At 41.7% G+C, this 26,887-nt stretch overlaps 1 protein-coding gene across 18 annotated transcripts in view; it reads right to left on the bottom strand.

Moving 5' to 3' along the window:
- Positions 1–26,887, bottom strand: part of EIF4G3 (eukaryotic translation initiation factor 4 gamma 3) — a 369,700-nt gene that overhangs the window by 16,811 nt on the left and 326,002 nt on the right. For 16 of the 18 annotated variants that reach the window (XM_045298763.1, XM_045298765.1, XM_004705376.3 and 13 more), the window contains 7 exons: positions 22,478–22,572; positions 20,762–20,855; positions 19,344–19,461; positions 17,896–18,116; positions 11,093–11,211; positions 6,793–6,965; positions 25–150 (listed from right to left, as the gene is read on the bottom strand). In XM_045298763.1, the coding sequence (XP_045154698.1) occupies positions 25–150; positions 6,793–6,965; positions 11,093–11,211; positions 17,896–18,116; positions 19,344–19,461; positions 20,762–20,855; positions 22,478–22,572 (946 nt within the window). The remainder of the gene's footprint in view (positions 1–24; positions 151–6,792; positions 6,966–11,092; positions 11,212–17,895; positions 18,117–19,343; positions 19,462–20,761; positions 20,856–22,477; positions 22,573–26,887) is intronic. The other 2 variants (XM_045298752.1, XM_045298760.1) reach the window with 1 other exon arrangement.

The raw sequence follows: 26,887 nt of genomic DNA, 5'->3' as shown, positions 1-26,887 counted from the left end.
GCAAAAGAAATGAGCGTAACTTACACGATCAGTTCTCTCAAGGAAATTCCGCCTTCCTTTAACATGGGGGTCACCAGTTCAGCAAGGTACAACCAAATATGTGGGATATCAATAGCCATGTCGTCTGCTAGCTCCAAGGTTTCTGAAAAACTGAAAAGGAATTGGAAAAAGAAAAAAAGTACATGCAAATGCAAAAGTTAAAAAAAAATTTTTTTTTAAGACAATGAAAATCAGTTATTCAACAAATACATATTCAACGCCTACTACGTGTAGGGCCAGGTGCCCTGGAGGCACAATGGTTAGGACTCGAGTGCTAACTGAAGGCCAGCGGTTAGTACCCACCAATGCTCTGCAGGAGAGAGGCCCTAGTGACCTGCTCCCAAAAAGACTTCGGTCTGGGAAACCCTGGGGGGCAGCTCTGCTCTCTTTCACGGGGTTGCTCTGAGTCGGAGGTCACTCTCCAGCACACGGCAACATGTATTAAACACTGTCCCAGGCGTAAAGGAGAGAGAGACCAGCAGAACCCAAACAGATTTTCAGAGAGGGAGGACACAGTTTGCGAATGCGCACAAGGATCCTGGAGCCATCTGAGGGTGGTCAGAAACGCATCCACACGAACACGAGCACAAGCACAGCCACGTACAGCTCTGGGAGCCAGTTTCCAGGTTCACCTCACACAGGAAGTAATTCACCCCAGGCGAAAAGCATGGCCTCCAAGCCAGTCAGAAGCACTGAGCAAACCCCGACTGAAGTAAAGACCAGGCGCACAGAGAGAAAAAGTGATGACAGTCCGCCCTTGGAGGGCAAAACCAGAATGGGTATAAAAGACAAACGTTGCCCATGATTATTCTTGTCATTATCTGGAATTGACTTGATGGTGGGGTACTACAGGTTGTTAAACCTTGAGGAAACTGTCAGTAGTTTGACATTTCGGTGGTGGTAGTATGGGGCACAGAGTCATGTATTTCTGAGTGGTAAAGTAAAATAAATAAAAACCTGGGAAAATTCAAATGCAAACTACCAGCAGTCTTTGCCAGGCTGAAACTCACGGTTATTCCTTTAGACTATAAACAATTATAATGCAAGAGTTGTTCATCATTTTTACACGGGTTATATAAAGCATAGTAAAAAGCACAAAAGCAAAAGTGAACTTTAATGGAGGAGACAATGTCTCAAAACTGCAAGGACCAAGGAAAGGAAAACCAGGAGGAAGAGGCCTGCCGGCAATGGTACTCGACGTCCTCTCCGAGTGCTGCAGACGTAAAAACGTGCAGTTCCAGTGTGCAGCCAGAAGCGGCCACTCTTTGTACCTGCCTGTGATGCAAACACGTCATTAAAATGCTTCATCTTGAGCCCCCACTACAAGGCAGGGGTGCTTTTCGGAAGCTGCCATTTCATAAGAGATTGCAGCTCAGCCACATTACCCAACTCTGGGTTTAGTGAATCCTTAATGCCAGCTTCCTGACCTCACAGCTTGCAAATATTTGATGTCTATTTGCTACACAACAGATACTTGCCCGTCCTCTCATTAGTGGTACACTTACAGTCAGTTAATGGGCCACTGAAGGGACATCATCTGGCTGGCCTCCAGGATTGCTCAGTTAATCACGCTACACTGCCAGTTCATGTTCTATGGGCTAGCAGCATAGATTAAGCTGTTTAATGAGCTCAGATGGCAACTGCGGCCAACTGCAGCCATCCCGGCAGGTCTTTCGGCAATATGTCTGCTATCGTTTTCATCTGGTATCACAACTAAAAGATGCCTGTGTTCCTGCCCTGTTTTGTCTACTCGGTCATGGCTTAGTTTCCAGAACACAATGATTGGTCATATCCATATTGCTGCTAAAAATAAGAAAGATTTAGGCTGACTATAGGATTTTGCCGAAAAAAGGCTGGAAGAGACCTACACTTTACCTCAGATTTACAGATCCAGACTGCTTCGCCCATGGTCTACAAACAAACAAGCAGACACACACATAGGAGTGCAGAAGCTTTGGGTAACTATCTTGCTATCTTCTACTAATCTACACAGTCTACAACAATGTGCTGAACAATACTCGTGTTCTGTTGGCTGAATAAATGCAACAGCTACACCACACGTTTGCTTCTCATCATCAAGTGCCCATGAGACCCACTGGACTACACTTTGACGTGACTTTAAGCATCCTTCCTGCCTGCCCTACTTCAACGACAGAAGCTCTACCTTTATTTCATATACTGGCTTCCTATCTAATTAAAGGGATGCAAGTTAAAAGTTCAAAACCAAGTATGACTTTGACACACAAAAGCGACTCTCTCTACAGGTAAGAAGAAACAAGACGATGAAAAGCTTACTTATGGTCCAGTATCATTCAATTGTGGGGCTGTCAGAAACAGGGTGGCTTACACTAGACCTGGCCTTGTGGGCAAACAGGACCTATTCACTAGTAAACAAGTCTCTTGGACATTTTGCCTTTGAAAATAGGGTCATGTCTAGAGTAGGCACTGAATAGTATCTTTTTTTTTAGCCAAGGCAGAACTCCATACGCAGTAATACGTTCCAGAAAAAGTAGTCAACGATGAAATAAAAATGACTTCTCAAAAAAACATCTTCCAAAGTGAAATGTATCAAGCTACATGTTATATCTATTACCAACTCCAATGTTTCTCATCTTGATTTTCATTTATATATTGCGCTCTCAAAGTCATTCCAATTCTGTTGTGGACAGAGCATTACATTAGTTACATCTATGGGGCAGTTTTTAAAAAAGCTATTTTTTGATCATGGTATGTAAAGTGACTGCATTAACACTCTTGATTGAATTTTGAAATGTGCAATTTGCATCACAAAGTATTATATTCAAGTTCTGAGAATATCAAGAGGAAAACTTAATGATGCTTTTTGAAGTTATGTTGTCTTACAGCTACTATTATGCTCAGCATTGATATTGCATCATGTGAGAAAAACCCCAAAGGACCAAAACTTTATTTATAAACAATCTGACAGTGAGTTTCTTTGCAACTTCTACTTTGCTATACTTAGCAGCAAATGCATGCCCTGAAGGGAATTAAACGGCAGACTGCGCTTTAACTAAGAAGGACCATGGTGTGAGCTAGGACATCGTCTTCTGTCCATGTTTCCAAAGTATGCCTGCCTTGGGGAGCTAAGCCAAAACTGCTTCCACGACTGCTGGAAGTTGGCATCGAAGCAGTAATAGCTTCTAAGGGAGCTGACTTCCTTCAAACACTATGTCCCCCGCAATACTCTAAAAATAGAAGGACAGGCTCTTTGGAAGTTGGAGTGACAGATAAAAAAGACTCAGGGCATTCCCATAGCCTGTGTTGGCAATATGGACAATTCATACTGTGGACTTTAAAAATTATTTGGAAACTCTGCTCTAGTAGCCAGGAGGCCCTTGGAGGAGGCTGACATGAGGTACTGTTTTGTGTCCATCTTAGACAAAGATGGGCACTCTATTAGCAGTCTCTCCATTTAGGTAGGAATACATCTCTTACTAATACCAGTGAGTACACCAACGAAGAAAATGTTCTAACACGATTGCAGTGATGACCGTGCACTCTTCTTGATGTGACTGAACCACTGAATTGTACGTATGTGAATTGTATTACATGCCAATAAAACTGCCGGGGGGAAACAGAACTCATCTTTTAGGGATCTTATCTAAGGATGGTCTGGCTTAACTATTAAAGGCCTTCTGGCAGAAGAAGGAATTCAGAGAGTTGAAGTAGCTGCTGAGACACAGAACTGCTAATCTCATTTTCCATTTAAAACAAAAACGCTGTGGTTGTGGTATCTGTTGCCAGCAGCAGTGACAGTACGACTGCCAATGAAAGCCTGGCTACCATGTCTGCCTGGGTCACTGCACCACTGCCCACCTCTGGGAAGTAATCCCTGGAAGGGAAATGCAAATGTCTAAGATATCCCAGAAACCATGCTAGTGCCTCACAAGTTCAATCACAGCTAACGAAGTGGGACCACACTGCCAATGGATCTTTCTGAATATGAAATCAACTTATGAGAGCAGTTTGGAGAGAGAAAGAAAGTGGCAAATAATAATCCAGCATTCTCGCTGCGAGCAGGTTATTTATAAATTGATACAGTCTTTCTATGTTTCTGAATCTTGTTGCTTATCCGAGTTGGCGGGACACGGCCTGGGCTTGCTGGTGAAAGAGGAGACAGCCTGACTTGCTCTTTTACTCTCTGCTTTGGTTGCTACTGGAATGAAGCACAGATTTTTCTTTGAAAATTAGGAAACCATCCTGGCTTTCAATTTAAAGGCCAACTATTACAACCACTTTGGCTACAGTTCCCAACTAAGTGAAGTGGGTGAAATGGCCCTACGAGGGAATCAAGCAAGCTCCAGCTTACTGTGGAAAGAGTCTTTTGATCCTAAGCAGCAAGTATATACTTCTCGCTACGTCAAGGGCAGCACCTTTATTTCTCACAAAATTAAATTAGTAACTATTTTTAAATCCATTAAACCTTGGCATTCAGCTGCTTCACCCTTTAAGACATTGGCTTATATTTGAAATGATTACAGGAAGATATACAATTATGTATCATCAAACAAACATTTAAGTTGGAGTCCCTGGGTGGTGCAAATGTTCAACACGTTAAGCTGCTAACTAAAATACTGGCAGTCTGAGTCCACTGGCAACTGGATTATTTTTCTTTCAACATTTAATGGACAGGAAATCAATATGGTTATTACTGTGTGCTGTGGAATCAGTTCTGACTCAGAGACCCTAAATGACAAAGTAGAACACCCTAGGGCAGCGGTTCTCAACCTGTGGGTCATGACCCCTTGGGGGTGTGTGTGTCAAATGACCCTTTCATGGGGAGCACACCAATTAATAACAGTAGCAAAATGACAGTTATGAAGTAGCAATGAAAATAATTTTATGCACTAGCCTACCCCGACACGATAGCTGAAGACAAAGCGGATGCAAAAGCAAATTCAGTGAAGAAAGCTGATGGCGCCTGGCTTTCAAAAGATATAGAATCTGGGGTCCTATAGGCTGGAAGATAAACAAGGGGCCATCTAACTGAGAAACAACAAAGCCCACATGAAAGAAGTACACCAGCCTGTGAGATCACAAGGCATCGAAGGGATCAGGTATCAGGCATCAAAGACCAAAAACCAAACCAAAACAAAACATAGCATTGTGATTGAGAGGAAATGCACAGTGGGGACCCAGGGCCCATCTGTGGGAAATTGTACACCTCTTGCAGAAGGGCTGTGGGGAGGAGACAGCCAGTCAGGGTGCAGTGTAGCAATGATAAAATATACAATTTTCCTCTAGTTCTTGAATGCTTTGTCCCCCACTATCATGATCCCAATTCTACCTTACATATCTGGCTGGACCGGAGGATGTACACTGAAACAGATAGGAACTAGAAACACAGGGAATCCAGGACAGATGAACCGCTCAGGACCAGTGGTGAGAGTGGTGATACTGGGAGGGTGGAGGGAAGGTGAGGGAGAAAGGGGAAACAGATTACAAGGTCTACATATAACCTCCTCCCTGGGGGATGGACAGCGGAGAAATAGGTGAGGGGAGATGTCGGATGGTGTAAGATATGACAAAATAATAATAATTTATAAACTATCAAGGGTTCATGGGGGAGGGAGGAATGCGGAGGGAGGGGGAAAAATGAGCTGATAGCAAGGGCTCAAATAGAAAGCAAATGTTTTGAGAATGATGATGGCAACATATGTACAAATGTGCTTGACACAATTGATGTATGTAAGGATTGTGATAACAATTGTATGAGCCCCTAATAAAATGATTAAAAAAAAAAAAGAAAAAAAATAATTTTATGGTTGGAGGGGTGTCACCACAAAATGAGGAATTCTATTAAAGGGTTGCGACATTAGGAAGGCTGAGAACCACTGCCATAGGGTGTCCTAGATTACAAACTTTTCTACTATGGAGCTGCTGGGTGGATTCAAACTGCCAATCTGTTGGTAAGCAACTGAGCGTTTAATCCTTGTGCTACCAGCTTCCTTAATATAAGACTAGCTTGGAAAGAAAAAAAATTAACAAAGAAAAATAATAACTGCATAATATGGAAAATGTGTATCTGGTATTCCTGCCAGGAGGCCTTAGAGAGTGGGTAGCTGGCAGTGCTGGGTACGATTCTATGTTTACATGTAGTACACTGAGATCCTAAGAGGAACATTTTTACCATATGTAATTTTTACTTTAAACACTGATTCTAGAACCTAGCCAAGGATGAAATTCTGTGACCGTGCCACATAGAAGCTGATGCATCTGTGATGGTCTATATCACAAGGAGACCAGGTCCTGACAAAATGAGGTGACCTCTCCAATGGTGGCTAGACTTCATCAAACCAGCCAGACTCATAACCATGGTTTTTAGAAAAAACAAACAAACAAACAAAACCAAACACGCCTTTTCATGTCAATTTTGACTTTCCACAGTTACTCTTACAAAGCAAAAGGTTTTCCCTCAAAGGATATGTAGGGTTTGTATGTAAGTGAGCTGGTGAGGAACCCAGAGGTTCCTCCAGGTCAAGGTGCCTCTGTTAACTTACCACGTCATGGTACAGGTGTAACAATCAAGTATTAAAACCAGAAGATCACCTTTATGCCCTAGCAGAATATACAAAATGTCATATCAACCAATCTATTACATGTTATCAACATATTATAGCAATTTAATTGTTATCTACGGTAGAGGCTAAATACTTAGAAATATAAGTACTTTAAAAACGAACTGCTACCCAAGAGCCTCGAAACAGAATAGTTCTTGAGAAGAATACCAACCCTTTGAAAAAGTCCTGTTTGCTGAGTTTCTCTGACTGCACCAGCTGGTGCAGCAATTGACCCATGTGATCCCTGGTGATCTGGCTCCTTTCCAGGGTGGACTCCACTCCCACTCTCACAAAAACATGCAGCAGGCCCTGGGCGTTCAGCTCTTCCACACACTGCATGGCTTCCTGTTCAAATAACAAATGGAGGCTTACTCCCGCAACCGCACAGCCCCACCAGAGTTCTTGCTGAAGTTCTTGTAAGAACTTCACAATCTTTTACTTAGGACAAAGTCAATAGAAAGAAAGCTCAATGAACAAGACAGTGGCCACATTTTTCTTAAATCTAATATTGCTAAGTAAGGTGCAGGTTGAAATGGGCAACATTAGTCATACTTGAAAATATCAAAACGATGTTTCTTTATAAGGCTAATGTTATGAGAAATAATTCTATTAAAGATCAAATCTATTTTTCCTTTATGTTTAACCTTTCCTGTGCTTACTTTAAAAACTGAAAATGGTGTATTATGAAATAGAAACTCAAAGTCATGATTCAAAGGTCTTAATGTGGAAACAGAAGTAATTCTGTTTCGGAATATAATGCTTTTACAATCGTCCATGAGGAAGATGGGGATACGAGCCCATCGTGGCAGCCACCGACACGTGTCAGTCCATCTTGTCGAGGGGCTTCCCCTCTTTCACTCTCTACCAAGCATGCTGTCCTTCTCCTGACAGATCCAAGGTATGTGAGACGAAGTCTCGCCATCCTCGATTCTAAGGCGTGTTCTAGCTCACTTCCTCTAAGACAGGTTTGTTTATTCTTCTGCAGTCCGCGGCACTTTCAATACTCTTTGCCAGCACTATAATGCACATGAATTGATTGTGCCTCAGTCTTCTTTGTTCAATGTCCAACCGTCACATGCATAGGAAGTGAGCGAAAATACTATGGCTTAGGTCAGGCTTACCTTAGTCCTTAAAGCAACATCCTTGCTTTTCAATACTTTCAAAAGTTCTTGTGCTATAGATTTGCCCAATAAATACATTTGATTTTTTGACTGTTTCCATGAACAACGACTATGAATCCTTGACTTTAATCTTTTCTCAGTTTACCATGATGTTATCTATTGGTCCACTTGAGATTTTGGTTTTCCTTACACTGAGTTGCAATCCATACTGAAGGCTACAGTCCTTGATCTTCATTAGCAAGTGCCTCAAGTGGTCTCCACTTTCAGCAAGCCAGGTTGTGTTACCTGTATTTTGAAGGTTAATAAGCATTCCTCCATTCTTCTTCATATTGTTCAGATTACTTGTTCAGCATGTAGATTGACTAAGTATGGTGAAAAGATACAACCTTGATGTAAACCTTTCCTGATTTTTAACCATGCAGTAATCTCATTTTATTTGATGACCACCTCTTGGTCCATGTACAAGTTCCAAAGGAGCACAATGAAGTGTTCTGGAATCCCCATTTTTCTCAAGGTCATGCATAATTTATATAATCCATACAGTCGAACGCCTTGGCGTCATTCATAAGACACAGGTAAACATCCTTCTGGCGCTCTCTTCTTCCAGCCAAGATCCACCTGACATCAGCGATGATAGCCCTGCTCCACCTCCTCTTCTGAATTCAGCTTGAATTTCTGGCATCTTGCCGTCATGCTGTTGTTGCATGATCTTCAACAAAATTTTACCTGCACTTAATAGCAACGATTTTGTTAAATAATTTCCACATTCTTTTGGGTCACCTTGGAATGGGTACAAATAGGGGTCTCTTCCAGTCGGTTGGGCAGATTGTGATCCATGTTTCTTGGCATAAATAAGTGAGTACTTCCAGTGTTTCTTCAGCTAGTTCAAACATTGTAAGTGGTATGCTATCAATCCCTGGAGCCTTGTTTATCAATAGTGCCTTTAGTGCACCTTGGACTTCTTCCTTCAGTAGCCTCATTTCTTGATATCTAACTCTTCAAATGGTTGGTACAGTGACCATTGGTACAGTGACTCTGAGTATTTCCTCCATCTTCTTTTGCTGCTCCCTGCATGATTCAATATTTTATTCAGAGAATCCTTCAATATTGCATGTTGAGGCTTGTTTTTTTCCTTCAGTTCTTTCAGCTCAAGATATGCTACGAGTGTTCTTTCTTTTTAACTTTCTAACTCCATGCCTTTCCCTGTATAATAATTGGTCTTCTTTAGTTGCCATTTGAAATCTTCCATTCAGTACTTTTACGTCATGGCTGCCATGTGCTTTAGCAACTTGATGATCAAGAGCAACTGTGAGTCTCTTCTGACATCCACTTTGACCTTTTCATTCTTTCCTGTCTTTTTAATGACCTTTTACTTTCTTCAAGACTGATGTTCTTGATGGCACCCCACAGCTTGTCAGGTCTTTTGTCATTAGGATTCAATGTGTCAAATCTATTGAGATATTCTCAAAATTCTGGTGGGACATATTGACATTAAATTTCAAAAAGGAAATTTGGCATTTATTTTCAAAAAGGGTATTCAAGATCTTAAAATATAAAGCTGTCTGTAAAGGATAAAATCTATACATATATCAAGGAAACCCAGTTTATATATAACTATTCAAATTCACACACCAAGCACTATAAAGCTAGTGATGAAGATGCTAAGAGCCCTATTAGCTTCTACAGTCTGCAATTGATCAAACATGTAATCAAGATGCACTGACAGTTATTGGTGATTGGAATGCAAAAGTTGCAAACAAAGAGGAAGGAACAGTAGATGGAAACGGTGGCCTCAGTAATAGAAACGATGCTGAGATTGCATGATAGAATTTTGTAAGACCAAAGACTTCTTCATTACAAATACCTTTTTCAACAACAAAGGACATCTATCCACACAGACTTCTCCAGATGGAATACACAGCAATTCAACTGACTACTTCTGTGGGAAGAGACAATGGAGAAGCTCCTAGCCATGGCCAAAATGAGGCCAGGGCTGACTGTGGAACAGACCATCAATTGCCTGTGTATAAGTTCAGGTTGAAGTTGAAGAAAATGAAAATTCCATGACAGCCTAAATACGACCATGTGAATTTTGAGGACATTGCAAGAATCGATTTGACGCTGACTTCGTAGGGTCTTCAAATAGTTTCTAAAGGCCAACTCCACTGCTGTCTTCCACATAATCTCTACTTTATATCTTTCTTAGCTTTCTAATTCTGTTCTTTTTCCTCACACACTTCCCACTTTCACAAAAGCAAAAAGCTGTCCTTCTAGTTTACGAGAAGATACCTTATTTTCTAGGAAACCTACTCACAAACCATATGAGAACATCATTATATCCTGTGGTTTTTTCCAGATAATGAATTTTTTGGGGGGGGGGGTGGATCTACATCATCAAGTCTTCTGAAAACCAGTCCTCTCTATCTCACTATCATCAAAACATCTTCATATTACTTCTCAATTTGTGACCATTTCAGAGGCTTGAGGGCTTCAGCAGACTGGGCTACAGAAGTCAAGGTAACTTTTGTGTACAGAAAGCAGATAGTGACTTGATTGAGAAGAAAATAACCTTGAAATAATTTTAATAATATAATGCCAAAAAAAGTGGTTAATATGCATGACAGAAATGTTTTAAGAAATGAGACATTTAACAGCCAAGTCTTCCTGATTCCAGATACTAAATTAGCACCCATTGTATGCTCTCTCCTAAGTCCTTACAAATCTGAATACATATATATAACTATATATAGATATATATAACTAATTTATGTAACATTATGGATTTAGCTATTTATGATCTGTCTCTGCCACTAGACTGTAGTGCTCATGAGGCTAGGCAATATGTGTATTTCATTCAGTACCATCTCAAAATAGAACCCAAGTAAAAGGGTTATTTTACAGGGGCAAATTCAAAGATCATGTCTTGGAATGTCTTAGGCTATCTGATCCTTTGCACCTTCAATGTCAATAGTAAAAGGATAATAAAATGACTAGAAAGAACATGACAGGTATATAAGAGTGCCAGGAACACTCATCAAGACATGTCTTGTTTTTGTACATGAATATAAAAAGTCAATTTGGTTTTCCTACACTGAGGATGGGTTAGTTCCCATTCGCTCTTGCCTCCACTCAATCTTGTGACCTCCAGTGTCAATGAATAAGAGAGAACTCAGCAGAATGCATCAAAGTAAACAACATGCAGCAGGGCTTAGAAACTGGACTGAAGTCTTATCAAACAGAGAAACTCCGTTTAGACAAGAATCAAGGCTGTGTCTTAGGGCAGTTGCCTATGAATGAAAAATGGTTACTTCTGTTGCTGACACGGCTTTCTCTTCGAAAACTCTCATTTACCTTAAAGTCGTTAATGTGTAGGAATTCATCAATGATAGATCTGGACTTCTTCTCCATCTCCTCTTCTGACAGTGCAGGCTTGTCTGGGGCTGAAGTGGCTGAAATTTCCGGTTTAGTTACTAGTGAGGTTAAAAAAAGTGAGAAAGTGAAAATGACGATTACTGTTAAAATGGTGGGATTATAGTCAACAATGTATGTGTTGTTATATTATTTTGGTTTTTTTAAGACATAAATTGTTTTATTAACAAATCATTGATTATTACTACAGAGTCTATGTGTCCTTGCTTTCACATTGAAAAAAATGGTTTAACAGTATTCATGACACAATTGCTGTATGTGGGAATAATAGTAGCCAATAATAAACTCCACTCTCTTTTCACACCAACTATCAATCTCTAGATTATAGCACACATGGAACATTGCATTCTAATCTCTAAATGGGGAGTCAGAAATGTTTACAGAAATACATCTGATAAGAAGCTAAAATATGTTACTGCAAATAGCTATGAAACCCTAGTAAAAGGCTCCTTAGTTTCTCATCTATAAACAGGTTCACAAATCATTTGGAAAATCAGCCTAGAGGCAAACAGCCACCTGCGTGCCCCAGCCCCACGCCTGCAGCAACCACTGCTGAGAAAGGCCAACCAGCACTAGCTGTGGACGATCACACTGAAGCCTGAAGCTTGTACGCAAGCCTTGGTTCCGGCTCAGTTTCCTGGCTTGGACTGGTCAACTATGGCTTCCTTCAGAATCTTCACTCGGGAATGGAAGCGAGTGTATGTCTGCAGAATCTCCTCCTTCAGTGCTGCAGTCGTTTCTGTGAGGGGCACGTTGAGACTGTCCATCTCAGATGCATTTATTATGATTTTGTTTTTAAGTGATAGCATACCATCATTTTGTCACTGGAAAGGCAAAAGTGACCTCTCAAGGCAGCAAACGCTGCATGGGTAGAATAGCGATGGAAACCAATGGCAACCCCACAGGAGCTGCAGAATCAAAGGTTGTAAGTACTCAGCCCCGCTTGGTGGTCCATGTGAGGATGTAGAAGGTAGGCTGTTATACTGTATCTCACAGTAAAAGCGTTGAAAAAAAGCAAGACATCTGAAATCAAAATACAGAAACCTTTTGATTTGGAACAGAGAAGCACTAGGAAACTTATAATCATGAGGCAATTCTTAGACAGTAATCTGAACAGGTCTTCAAGAGCAGTACATGTTACTGCTGCTGCGGGCTGTCAAGTCAATTCCAGCTCACAGCGGCCCGACAGAGGAGAGTTAACTGCCCCGTTGGGTTTCCCAGGTAATCATCTTGTAAAAAGTGTGTCTGCTGTTGCTGAGGAGCACATACGCAGCAAAACAGACACCATTGCATCAGTTTCTACATGTGAAACTTGATGATATAGATTACATTCCTTTTTAAATCATTTTATTAGGGGCTCATACAATTCTTATCACAATCCACACATACATCAATTGTGTAAAGCACATTTGTATATTTGTAGCCCTCATCATTCTCAAAACATTTGCTCTCAGTTTTGAGAATGATGAGGGCAATGTACAATGATGTACAATGTACAAATGTGCTTTACACAATTGATGTGTGCATTAATTATGATGAGTTGCATGAGCCCCTAATAAAATGATTTTAAAAATTAAATTAAATTAAAAAATAAGCAAAACAACATTTGATCTCGACTTAAACCATGGCATCAGCTCCTCATTTTTTCCATCTCCCTCCCTCCCGACCACCCCCTCCCTCATGAGCCCTCGATAATTTATAAATTATTATTTCGTCATATCTTACACTTTCTGACGTCTCCCTTCACCCACTTTTCTGTTGTCTGTCCTCCAGGGAGGAGGTTATATGTAGATCCTTACATTCTTTGAGGTGTGCATCCTTTGGGGTTCTCACCCACCTTTTCCAAGTGATTTCTCTCCCATTAACAGAAACTCACTGCCTATGTTTCTTATCTAACCTTTTGAGTTGCAGTGGTCCATCTGATACCACACAGATAGAGCTGGAAAGAGCACAGTGCTAAGGGTAGGTCCCACCACTGTTTGCTCTACAGAAGACAGCAGGGGTACCTTTGGCATAGGGTTTATAGTGTCAGGGAGTCACCAGCTGCCACAAAGTGTAGACCCCAAGAAAAACTGAAATTCCCTTCTGCATTTCCCCTCTTTTTATCAGGGTTCTTCAATAGAATCTTTGATCAAAATGTCCAGTAACTTGGCCAGATGACCTCCCTATAGACCAGACCTGAGTTAGTTTTGTTCCCCCCCTCCGAGTTAGCTTTATGTGCAAGTATCTCTTACTTGTTCCACGACAGAAATTTCTTCCCTGGCTTTTGGAATGTTGATGAGGGTCTTTTCTTTCTTACTCATTATTTGTATTTTGGTCTTTATATTATTATTGTTTTATCCTTACCACTTTATTTTGAATTTGGTTTTTATTGTTTCTGTTGGGTTTCCCAGTGTGCGCCCCACAAGAGGAGTGGATGCATAGTGACAATAATGGATACAGGGGTTGATAGGTGTGCAGGGTAGGAGTAAGTGATAGGGAGGGAAGGGGGATTTCGGGAGTGGGAAATAAGGACAGGAGCGGGGAGGGAGCACTAGAACTGCCTGTGATTGCACAACTCATTTTAAAGGTGTTTTAATCATGGGGGGACTGGGGAGGGTGTTCTAAAATTGATATGGTAATGACTGTATAATTCTCCTTGATATGATTAAATAAATGAACTACTGAAGTGAGCTATGTAAATTATGTGCTAATAAAACTGTTAAAAAAAGAAATGCTCAGTAATGGTCTTAGGCTGTAATCTTTATGGGAGCAAATCACCAGGTCTTGTTGCCTTTGGAAATGCAAGTGGGTTCAAAGTGCCAACCTTCTGGTAGCAGCTGAGTGCTTACCCAGTGTGCCATGGGGTGCTCCTTATTAATAAGCACACACCCAAACCATGGAACTGACCAAGGAAGATGAGAACAACAAAAGACAACTTGGTATCGTCTCTTTGGTTAGTCTCACAATGGCTTGGATCATGTGGGGATTTGCATTCATTTGAGGGACTCTACAAAGCAGGTTTCCCAAAAGGGAATCCATTTGGAGGTTGTTGAGTATGGAAATGCTTTCATGGCTCAACCATCACATACTGAGCACATCAGGTCTCACATGGGTTGCAATAGCTGTTGAGTGTAAGCAACGTGGATAAGCCCGCAGTTGTCACCCTAGCCTAACCATTTTTCTGAGAACACTTAAAAGAAAGCTAGCAAATAATAAAAAGGGCTATGGGAAGGATTTCAGTTGTGGGTCATCCCTTAAGGATCCTATGAGAACATGCATAAATGTAACAAATGTGGTTAGGTTTCTGTTCATTTCTTGTCCTTTGGACACATGAGATGTCTTCAACATGACTGTAAAGAATGTTCTTTACAGTCCTACAATTTATGTACTACAGTCACCATTCCTAATTTTACACGACACATTTCAGAAGTTTGTTAATCATCACGTATGTCAGGAATAAGGAAGGCGGTCTAGTGGCATAGTGCATTACATGTTGAGTTGCAAACTACAAAGTCAGCATTTTGAACACAGCAGCCACTCCACTGGGAAAAACATGACGCTTTCTTCTCCCATAAAGACTTACAGCCATGACAGGTGCCAAACCCAACCCAGGGATACGTATGGCGGCCAAATAACAAGGGAAAAAAATAGACAGGGGTGCCAGGGGAACAGGGCACTAAACCACCCAAGGGGAGGGTGTTGTTTATATCTCCACAGGAGAGGGAGAGAGGGACCAGACTTCAACCTGGCGCGTCAAGACATGAATGCAACATACAGGCATGAACCAGGGAACCAATACAGAAATCAACGGGGCTGGCCACCAATCCCAACTCCTTGAACACCCCCACCCCCACCGCAGGGGAATGCACTTCAGAGGACAGCACTGAAGCGGCAGCTCAGTAAGTGGGGTGCATCTAATCAGGAGCAAATGAAGCAGGGAAGGAGAGAGAGTGGAACACGCCTTGGTCCACACCAAGCCCTGAGGACAATATACAAGCTCAGAGCAGCCAAAGCACAGAGAGGATCACAGGGCAGGCCCCACCATCAGACAACATGTTCCTCACTGACACATCGTGTTAAGGGGGACAGCACTGGGGACACAGTGTGGGAGATGTGCCCGATCCGACCCACTGCACTGGGGTGAATGCTAAGAGTGTACAGCGGAGCAGCAAGGGGAACAAAACAATGAAGTCCCCAAGGAATGCCAAAGGTGGACTTGGGGGCCAGGGCATGGCAACCCAGTGGACTCAACTGGAAAACACTCATAAAGGTCAACAGACAGACCTGGAACTGTTTGAAGGTTTTCCAGTTTTTACTGTTAGCTTTACTTTTTCTTTATTATTTATTTTTGTTTGTTTTGTTGTATTAGCTGTTGATTTATTTTTTGTCTTCTTTTTTGTAACGTTTTTGCTCTGCTTTGTTTTTGGGCGCATTATTGTCTCTGCATGTCTATCTGGACAAGGTGGGTGGGATGAACAATCCGGAGGAGAGAACAATGGGACTGACAGTTCCTGCGGGGGAGGGAGGCACGGGAGAGGGAGATATGGGGGAAAAGGAGGAGGGTGCAAATAAACACAGGGACAAAAGAAAAATAAGTGATCTAACATTGATGGCGAGGAGGGCATAGGATGTTGGGGGTAGGGGGGTGGCCGGAGGGGGCGTTGGGGCTTGATCCAAAGGCAAAGTAGCTGAGAGGAATTACCAAAACCCAAATGAAGGCCGAACGTGGTACTGGGACTGGAGGAAAGTAAAAGGAATGGAGGAAAGAACTGGGAGGCATAGGACAGCTACAGAGGTCTAAATGCAGGCATGTATATATGCAACATATACAATGACAGGGCAATGGAAATATGTACATATATTTACTTATAGAGTAAGACGGTAGCAGATGGACATTGGGCATCCACTCAAGTAGTCCCTCAATGCAAGAACAATTTGTTCTATTAACACGGCACTCTGTGATGTTCACCTTCCCTGACACGATTGCTGAAGACAAAATGGGTACAATAAGCAAATGTAGTGAAGAAAGCTGATGGTGCCCGGCTATCAAAAGACACAGCATCTGGGATCTTAAAGGCGTGAAGATAAACAAGTAGCCATCTAGCAGAGAAGCACAAAACCCACATGGAAGAAGCACACCAGCCTGTGTGATCATGAGGTATCGATGGGATCAGGTATCATGCATCAAAGACCCAAAACAAAACAAATAAAAAGCATTATCAATGGGAGTAAGGGGGAGGGCATAGTGGAGACCCAAAGCCCATCAGAGGTCAATTGGACACCCCGTCAGAACGGCCAGAAAGAAGAGAAGAGCCAGTCAGGGTGAAGTATAGCACCGATGAAACACACAATCTTCCTCTGGTTCCTTAATGCTTCCTCCCCCCAACCCCCAACATGACCCCAAATTTATCTTACAAATCTGGCTAGACCAGCACATATATACTAGTACAGAAAAGAGCTTGAAACACAGAGATTCCAGAACAGATAAACCCCTCAGGACCAATAAGGGGAGGAGTGATACTAGGAGGAGAATGGTTTGGAGTGGGGCGTTGGGGGTGGGGGGAGTAAGGGGAAACGATCACAATGATCGATGGATGGCTCTCATGCCAGGGGATGAATAGCAGAAAAGTGGGTGAAATGAGACCGCAGTCGGTGTAATACATGGAGAAAAGAAAAAGAATAATTTATAAATTGTCAAGGGGACATGGGGGAGAGAGGGTGGCGGGTGGAGGGGACAAAATGAGGAACTGATGCCAGGGGCTCAAATAGAAATAACATGCTTAAAAAAAGATGATGGCAACAAATTTACAAATGTGCTGACACAATGGATGCATGGATGGATTGTGCTAAGAGTTGTATGAGCCTCAAAAAAATTATTATTTTTTTTTAAAAGGAGAAGCAATCTAGAAGGAAAGGACAGAATCTTCAAAGTCATGGGTCTTAATTACAAAGGTGCTTCCAAAAGTTCATGGGAAAATAAGATGAAAAGATAATGGGATTCTTCTATGAAAAAAAGAAAATGATGATAATGACATGTGTACAGCAGTGTTTGACAACATGGATGTATGTATGGATTGTGAGAAGAGCTGTAAGAGTCTCCAATAAAATGATTTTTAAAGAAAGAAAGAAAAGATTCACAGTCTTGGAAATCCAAGGGGCAGTTCTACTCCGTCCTATAAGGCCGACCTGAGTTGCTGGCAGGGAGCGTGGGCACGAGAGAATGGTGTGTTGACGCCAGTGCACAGTGGGGTGTGATTAAAGAGACCGAGAAGAGATGCAGATGCTCACAAACAAGAGGAGCGTATCACCCAACAGTCAATAGAGAAAGATGAAAATGTACAAAACTGCCGAGGAAGCTAAAGACCCAGGGCTGAGAACTATGTGACAAAAAGCAGGCGCAGAGGTCCCTGAGTGGTGCCAGATCTTTACTTTTGATCACTAACCTAGAGGGCTGGCTATTCGAACCTACCCAGCAGTGCCACACAAGGCAAGCCTAGGATCTGCTTCTATGAAGATTACAACTAGGAAAATCAGACGGAGCAGTTCTTTTCTGTAATACATGGGGTTGTGATGAGCCAGGACTGACTGGCTTGATGGCAATGGGTTTAGGTGCACCCCCCCACCCCCCACCCCCAGTTTAGGTGTGTTGCTTTTATGTATTGCTATGAAATCTCAAGCACAAAGTCTCCATAGTATTTGTTTTTCCAAATTCAGGGCCCAGATCTTCACGTGCAGTCTCTCACCTGGCTCCCTTGTTTTGTTGCGGTCTGCCTCAGTAATGCTCCTCTCAATATCCATGCCTCCTGTCAGCTGTTTCACAGTCTCTAGCATCTCTCTCCGTTGTTCTTCTTGAGACTGATTGTCTAACAGATCTTTACTGCTGCTGCCCCTCATGAAGGTGTTTGGACAAGCTGCTGCCGACGGAGGGGGTTTGTCGTTCTTCTCTCTGCCCACGCTTCCACGACTTGAAAGACAAAACATGACTTGAGACCACTCCTTCCCTACAGATTCAGTTAAAAGTAACCCTAAAGATCTTTAACCCTTGTAGGAAAATGTCACAGGTGTTTGAGACACCATTTACTTTAGAGTAAAATTAATTCATATAAAAAGAAAACGCAGTATTAAGGGGTCACAAGGGTGGTGGTGGGGGGAGGGAAAAAAGAGGCGCTGATATCAAGGGCTCAAATAGAAAGTAAATGTTTAGAGAATGATGGCAACATGTACAAATATGCTTGATACAAATGATGTACAGAATGTTATAAGAGCTGTAAGAGCCCCAATAACATGATTTTTTTTTAAAAAAGAAAGAAAACTAAAGAGTGCTTTAAAGGGATACTAATTGCATTCTAAAACTATCTTTAACAATTCCTTAATTTTAAAAAGTCTTTTAACTATATTATATTTTAAAAATAAAGATGCCCATGATAAAAGTATATGTTAAAAATATTTATAGACTGAAAGTTCATATATTTGCGTATTTGAGAACTAGGTAGCAGAAATATGCAGTCTTTCAAAAGTCAAAGTGATACACTTTCCTCATTTTAAGACTCTTCATATCTTCTTATTTATTCTACTTTTCTGGGTTGTTTTGCTGTTTAACCAGCTAGGCCAATGGCAGACAGAAGCAGCGGGTTTGAAGGGAAAGGCTGGGAGAGCCTCGAGGCAGGACAATAGTCTTACCACTAGGAGAGAACACACACAGGAGCTCAAACAGCAGGACCATCGGGGACATTTACGGCGGACCAAATACATGTGCAATAGCACAAAAGTATATATTATATACTTTTAAATCCGTTTGGCTAAGTTTACTTTGTAAGCTATGTTCTTTGCGCCCTTAGCTTCAGAAACAAAATATTCTTAACCAAAGTCCGCTCTTCCATGACTCGAGCTGTTCCATGACTTGACTTAAGAAAGCTGGCTTTCTTAAGAAGGCAACTGTTAGTAATCAATCTCCCCTTCTCTTTCACCTTACATCAAACCCACCACTGAATTATGTTCTTTGGGAAATTTTAGACTACGAAGATCAAAGAAGAAGGCAAAATTCGCCTTATTAAAGAGAGAGAAAATAAATGTCAGGAAGAGGATTGTCTGCCACAAGGATCATTATCACCTGTGTGGTTTGCCCCTGAGAGAAAGAGAGCGCAGACGTACCGATAGGAAGAAAAGCCTAGAAAGCAAGTGGGCGTCTTACCTGGTTAAAGTCCGTCGAGAATCAAACTCCAAAGGTGTGGATGACGTGGAGCCTGAGGGTGCTGGGGGTTGCAGAGCAGAGAATCTGTTTAAACTGGAAGCACTTGACCGTAAGGCATCTACAGGTGTTGAAGATTTAGAAAAAATACAAATCACATCGCTAAAATCCAGATTCTGATTCACCTTCCTCATTTGGTTGGGGCCTGAGGCTTGAATTTCTAACAAGTTCCCAGGTGGTGCCAATCTGAGGTCCACAGACCATACTCTGAGAAGCAAGGCGTTAGAGGGAATTTGCATGTAAAAGACAGGTTAGAAGTCTTCACTCATTTAAAACCATTTGCTTCTTTCAAAGCAATTGAATTATCTACTTAGGGCATGGGAATAGGAGTGGTAAATTAAGGGGGTAGGGTTGGGGGCATAAGGATGGAAGTAAATATAAAACCACTGCAATTCTATAATTCCATTTATGTAAGTACTATAATTCCATTTATATCAGATTATGTGGATATTTAAGCGAACACAATTATGTGTTGCCTTAACATCCATGATGTTGTATACCAGCTGTTCTCAACCTTCCCAATGCCACGACCCTTAATTATAGTTCCTCATGTTGTGGTGACCCCCCCCAACATGAAATTATTTTTATTGCTACTTCATAACTGTAATTTTGCTACTGTAATGAATCATACTGTAAATATCTGATATGTAGGATATATTTTAATTGTTACAAACTGAACATAATTAAAGCATAGTGATTAATCACAAAACAGTATGTAAATATATATTGTGAAATATTTGTTATTTTCCAATGGGCGTAGGCGACCCCTGTGAAAGGTTGAGAACACTGTTCTATACACGCTGTAGAATAGGACATTATACTCAGCAGTTTTTGGTTACTGAGTTATGTCCCCAAGTCTGGCTTTGAGTGGAATTTGCAATGTACGTCAGAACAGTAGGTATAGGTCATATCTAATGTCAGTCAAAGGTTTGTCTTTGTATACAGTATACAGTAAACCTTTCTAAGACTCTCATCGCAACCCTGTAGGACAGGTTAGAAATGCCCATGTAGGTTTCCAAGACTGTAACTCAGTACAGGAGGAGAAAGTGTTAATTGTCTCCCGCAGAGCGGCTGGTGATGTTGAACTGCTGCTGCCATCCAGTTCATTCCAAGTCCTAGCAAGGACAGGGTAGAACCTCCCCTGTGGGTTTCTGGGGCTGTAAATCTTTATGCAAGCAGCAAGCCTCTCCTTTGTCCTGCTGAGTGGTTGGTGGGTTCGAACTGTTGGGCTTGCTCTTAGTAGGCCAGCACATACCCGAGAAAGGATTAAGGACCTCAATAAAGTTTGGGCATGATTAGCTCAATGTGTTTCTAAAGTGAAAGGTGAACGCTGACAGCCTGCTGGGTGACTCCATACTCACCAGTCTCACTCGCCTTTGCTCCACCACTGCTGCCTTTCCCCCAGCTGCCCAGCTGCGCTTTTGGGACTAGCTGAATCTTCTCATCAATTGTGGGCTGTAACATAAGTGGCCATAAGTCAATCACAGGAAATATTCTAGGGTAGTTTAGCTTTTTTTCCCTTTTCCCTCAGTATCACACAACAATTTTAGGAATAAAATTTTATTTGGAATATCAACTTAAAAAGAGAGTAAAAAAACAAAACATACAGGTATATCTGGGATATATTGCATCACGATAATGCAAATCTTGCAGTAAACTGAGCTGCATAAATGTTTTAGTTTCCCAGAACATCTCTGTGGTGGGGTGGATTTTCTAAATATGGTTCCTCTACTCCTGCCTCTGGGACTTCCAGCAAATGAAAGGTCTGAAACTACGCTAATGGGGTACGTGTAACACTAATGGAGTGGATAGGGCAGTTGTAGCTGTCACTCCCTGGCTGTAAGGAGAAGCCATCTGTGAAGCAGGATGACAGAGAGACCCAACCATGTGAAGTGGTGCACATCTGAGATCTTTGTCTGAAGTGGCAGAGAATGAGACCAGAGGCACCACAGGCTATGGCCTGGCGACCAAGGGACAGAACAAAGGCTGAGGCAAGATGATCTTGAGACAGAGCACCGAGGGAGAGCAGCAGGTGGTCTTCCTGGACCATGAAAAATGTGTTCCATGTAAGGATCAAACTTGACTTGCAAAACGCCATGGACTGTCCACTGGCCAAAACAGAATTCAGCTTTCACACATTCCCCAGAGTTAACTCTCCCTGCTCATGCCCATGAACTTCTACTGCTAAAAACAGCTACCAGGAGAAAACCCAAAAGGGAAAAATATGAGAGCATATTAAATGGTTCTCACCGGGTGATTTCTAGTCGGCCTGTGCTATTTCCTCCAGGCCATGGATATGGCAAACCCATTCACTCCGTTCCTGGTAAGATTTAAATAAGGAACTGCTGCTTCCTGACAGCCAAGCATAAAAGCTTACAATTGACTAAGGTATCTGAAGTATCCTTGTTATCATGTTAAGTATAATACAACTAAAAAGTACTATAGTTACTTTCTCTTTGGCAAACTCTCATTAGGGGGGAAAAAAAGGCTACTGCCAAGAAAAGTGCGTAGCATACTGATACATACTGACCTGCAAAAACGGCTAGCATTAGTAAACCACCACCCCACAAAATATACAGAGTGGGTATCTTTTTTCTTTTTGTATAAATCATTTTATTAGGGACTCTTATAGCTCTAATAACAATCCATAGATCAATCGTATCAAGCACATTTGTACATATGTTGCCATCATCATTTCAAAACATTTTCTTTCTACTTGAGCCCTTGGTAGCAGCTCCTCTTATTTTCCCTCCATTCCCCACCCTCCCACCCTTGTGGACCCTTGATAAATTATAAATTATTATTATTTTCATATCCTACACTGTCTGCTGTCTCCCTTCACCCACGTTTCTGTTGTTCATCCCCCTGGGGGCTGGGGAGGGTTTATACATCAATCATTGCAATTGGTTTCCCTACCTTCCCCCTGCCCTCAGGGTAACAGAGTGGATATCTTACATAGTAAGACAGAATTTTGAGACTCATGGCTTGGGATTGCTGTAAATCGTTTTGTTTTGTTTTTGAGTTTGTATTTTTTTTTAATAATATTTTTTTGTAAATAATTTTTAAATGTCACTCACCTTAGTGATTTTCAGGAATTTTGAGGGGTCCAGTACTCGACTATTCTTGGTCCCCTGAACGGTGTTCCAGCCACCTTCATCCACTCTCTGGACACCTACAGAGAGAACAGAATGAGCCACCATCTCTCATCTGTCTCAAGTTCATTTGGAACTGAAAGAACAGGCATGTTTTAAACTCAACTGTTTCAATCACAAAGGAGCGGGGAAAGGGCAATTGTTTCTCTAACACCCCCAGTCTGAGGCTGCCAAGCAGAAGCACTCTGCTCCAGACCTCCCATAAAACCTAGTTGACAGAACGGACACCAAGGATGGAGATTTAGTGCTGGGTAAAGAAGGGCCAATTTCAGTCTTTTAAGAGTTAATGATTAGAAGACCTTAAGTGAAGTTGGGTGACAATGATTTATTTCCAAACTCATTTCACTGAGCATTATCGAATCACACAAGCATGCGAAGCTTGTGTTCCCGCTCCACAAACCTGCTTTTGTCCAAACTTTCAGTGGCTCAGGTCAAAAACTTTGAGTCCTCTTTCTCTCATACTTCACCCCCCATTTGTCAGCAAATTCTAAGAGTGTAACAGATGGTGGGTGGTAAACTGGATTAAGCTACTAACATCTATCTCCTTCCTGGATTCCTGTGGAAATCTTCTCACTGGTCTCCCCGTTTCCACCCACAGCCACTCTCTATGACTGCCTCAGACGGTTTCCTAGGCTGTAGATTTTACAGGAGCAAATCACCGGGTCTTGTCTCCCATGGAATCCCTGAGTGGGATTAGTGATTAGTGCCAACCTTTTAGTTGGCAGCTGAGCACTTAATTGTGCCACCATGACTTTGATAATAAAAAAGTGTAAGAAAGAACATGTCACTTCTCTGCTCAAAACACCTTTGCTTTCCTCCCATCTCATTCCAAGAATAAGAGATAACGGTACTTACAAATTACTTTTTTGAGGCGGGGGGCAGGGGGAGGTACTAGGTAGTATTAAGTAACTTCTGGCTCACAGTGACCCTGTGTACAACAGAACAAAACACTGCCTGGTCCTGCACCATGCTCACAATTGCTGTTACGTTCAAGTTTGTTGCTGTAGGCCTGGTGATTGATGATCTTTACCAAGCATGATGTCTATTCTCCAGGCCTAGGGTCTGGTCTCTCCTGATAACATATCCAAAATTAAGTGAGGAAAAGTTCACCATACTCCCTTCTAAGGAGCACTCTGGCTAGACATTTTCCAAGCCGGATCTGCTTGTTCTCCTGTCAGTCCAGGGCATTGGTGCTGTTAGGTGCTTGCCAGCTAGTCAGTTCTGAACAGAACAAGACACTGCCTGGCCTGTGCCAGCCTCACAATTGTTACTCTGCCTGAGCCCAATGTTGTAGCCACTGTGTCAAGCTTTCTCCGTGAAGGCCTTCCTCTTTTTGGTTCCTCCATTACTTTACCAAGCATTACCATTACTGCTCCAGGGACTGGTCTCTGCTGAAAACATGTCCCAAATATACAAGACGAAGTCCCACCATTTCTGCCCCCAAGAAACACTCTGGCTGTACTTTTCCAAGATAGATTTGCTGGTTCTTCTGGCAGTTCATGGTACTTTCAATATTCTTCTCCAACACCATAATTCAAAAGCATCAATTTTTCTTTGGTCTTCCTTATTCAACATCCAGTTTTCACATGCATATGAGGTTTGGGTCAGGCATATGTTAGTCCTCACAGTAAGCTCCCCACTTTTCAACACTTTAAAAGAGGTCTTGTAAAAAAAAAAAAAGAGAGAGAGAGATAGGTCTTGTGCAGATTGACTCAATGCAATGCATCCTTTGATCTCTCGACTGCTGCTTCCATGAACACTGATTGTGCATCCAAGCAACTCCAACCCTTTCTCCATTTACCACTGTTATCTACTGGTCCAGTTGTGATGATTGTGAGTTTTCTTTTTTCAGTTTTAAGCCTCCGTACTGAAGGCTTTAATCCTGGATCTTCATCAGTAAGGGCTTCATGACCTCCTCACTTTCAGCAAGCAAGGTTGGGTCATCTGCACGTTCCGGATTCTTCGGGGTTTTTTTGCCTTACGGATTCTTATTAAGTTTTCCTCCATTCTTGATGTCACATTCGTCTTCCATAACTAAGCTTCTGCCCATGGTACATAAAATTATAGGCTCTGCCAACAGCATAATTCAGATGTACCAATTCTTTTTCTTTCTTATTTATTGTCCAGTTCTCATATGCATACAAGCCGATGGAAAATACCTTGGCTTGCGTCAGGTACACGTTAGTCCTCAAAGTGACATTTCTGCTCTTTAATGTTTTGAAGAAAACATTTTTTAAACATAAACTCTTTATTTCATTGTAATAAAGGTACAAAATGACAGTATCTTTGTACTAGCACATTTCCTCCTACCTCCCTTCTTCAGAACCTCAACAACTGTCCCAAGAAACGTAAAGGTAGTTTCTTTTCTGGAGGACTCATCTCGTCTAACAACTTCATCCTAAGTTCTACTCTGTCTGTGACAAATAACAGCCACCGCTGCTTCTGTGTCGCCTCCAACCGAAGCACGAGAGAATGCAAACTGCCTGGTCCTACACCATCTGCATGCTTGCTAGCAAGTCCGCGTCCACACTTGTGGTTTCTGCGGCAATCCACCTCACGTTTGCTGCTCTCTACGTCACCACATACAATGAACCCCTAGTGCCTGTACCTCCTGATGAAGTTCCAAAGCAAGGGAATTGGACAATGTTCTGTTGAGTGATAAGGTTTCCACTAGCGCCCTGATTAATTTTTGAACACAGATAATCAGAGCTTCCTTCTTAGTCTGTTTTAGTCTGAAGCTCGACTGGAAGCTGTCTCTCTTGAGTGACTCAAGTGGTATTTGAAAGAGAAGTGGTATAAGTTCATGCATCAGAGCAACACACAAGCCACCACAGTATGACAGACCGACAGATTTGTGATAAATAACAGCAAATAATTATTGAGCATTTCCTATGTACAGTGCTATGTTAAATGCTTTACATGTATTTGTATTGCCTTATTTGATCTTCAGACAGACACTTTGTTCTACAAAGTGACTGAGATAGGGTCAAACACTTAGGAAGCAGAAGAGCTAAAATTCAAATTCAGATAGTTTAGATCCAAAGATTATGTTGTCCAGCATTATACTACACATGCCCAGTTACGCCATGATCCCCTTTCACTGCACAGTGGACTAATAAGCATTCCCATTTGGATTCCATGTGGACATGTCAACATAAATAGGCTCAAAGGAAAAAGGGTTATTTCTCCTCCCGGAAGGGAATAAAAAAGATTTCCTCTTTTCAAATTCCTAACTTTTTCAAGGAACCATTTTCTTAAGTGAAAAATGCATTTTACTTCATTTCTTATGGTTCTTGTATTAGTTTTTCTTCTTTCTATTCTTATTACTCGGATAGTGCAGTGGCTTACACACTGGGCTGCTATCGGCAAGGTCAACAGTTCAAACTCACCAGATGCTTTTCAGGAGCCAAGATACGGTTTTCTGTTCCTGTGAAGATTTACAGCTTCAGAAATTCAAAGTTCTACCTGTCTGAAAGGGTCACTATGAATCAAAATTGACTAGATGGCAGTGAGTTTTTTTGGTTATTCTATCATTATCAACTCTCACAGAGGATTTTAGCAACAGCAACATTGCTGAGTTCAGTGGATCCATTAATAGAAAAAGCATATCTAATACCTCAACATGACATTAAGGAATCCAGGTAGGGCAATGATTCTGGTACAACTGCTAACTGAAAAATTGGTGGTTTGAACCCACCCAATGGCTGCATGAGAAAAATACCTGGTGTTCTGCTCCCATAAAGATGACAGACTAAAAATTCCTGTGGAGCAGGCTCTACTCCGCCGCTTGGGGTTGCTATGAGCTGGGCGTCTACCCAAGAGCACCTACCAGCAATGAAGCCTGACAGTACTACTTAGCTTCCAAATGTAGAATGTTTTCAAACATGGTCATTACCTAAAGTAAACTGTCTAAACCTGGCCCCACTCTTTCAGACAAACTCCTTCTGAACACCTGAAACACTTCTTACATGATATGTTTATTTTAGTTTCATGACTAAAATTCTCCCTCGCCTTTCAAATGCCAACTGCTTTAAGACCCAGTTCACGGGCTCCTTCCTGAAATAAAGACATTATTTCTTTCTCTTTCACAACCTTAAAGATAATATATTTCAAAAAAACAAAAACAAAAACACAATACATTTCATACCACTCTTTTCCATTTGCTCGACAAATATCCCATTAGTCTTGCCTTCCCAGATAAACTATAAGCTTTTAGAGGAAAAAAGCGTGTCTCTCATTGCTTTTTACTTTCATCAATACTGAGTATGTACAAGAGGCTCATTAAAATCATTCTTACTGATTTTAAAACAGTTAAAGAAACTATGGTTAGTACCC

The sequence above is a fragment of the Echinops telfairi genome, unplaced genomic scaffold (genome assembly GCF_000313985.2).
Source record: "Echinops telfairi isolate 266 unplaced genomic scaffold, ASM31398v2 ScPeMD7_7457;HRSCAF=8495, whole genome shotgun sequence".
Taxonomy (NCBI): domain Eukaryota; kingdom Metazoa; phylum Chordata; class Mammalia; order Afrosoricida; family Tenrecidae; genus Echinops; species Echinops telfairi.
Note: the sequence above shows the minus strand (reverse complement) of the source record. Positions and strands in the feature narration are given on the sequence as shown.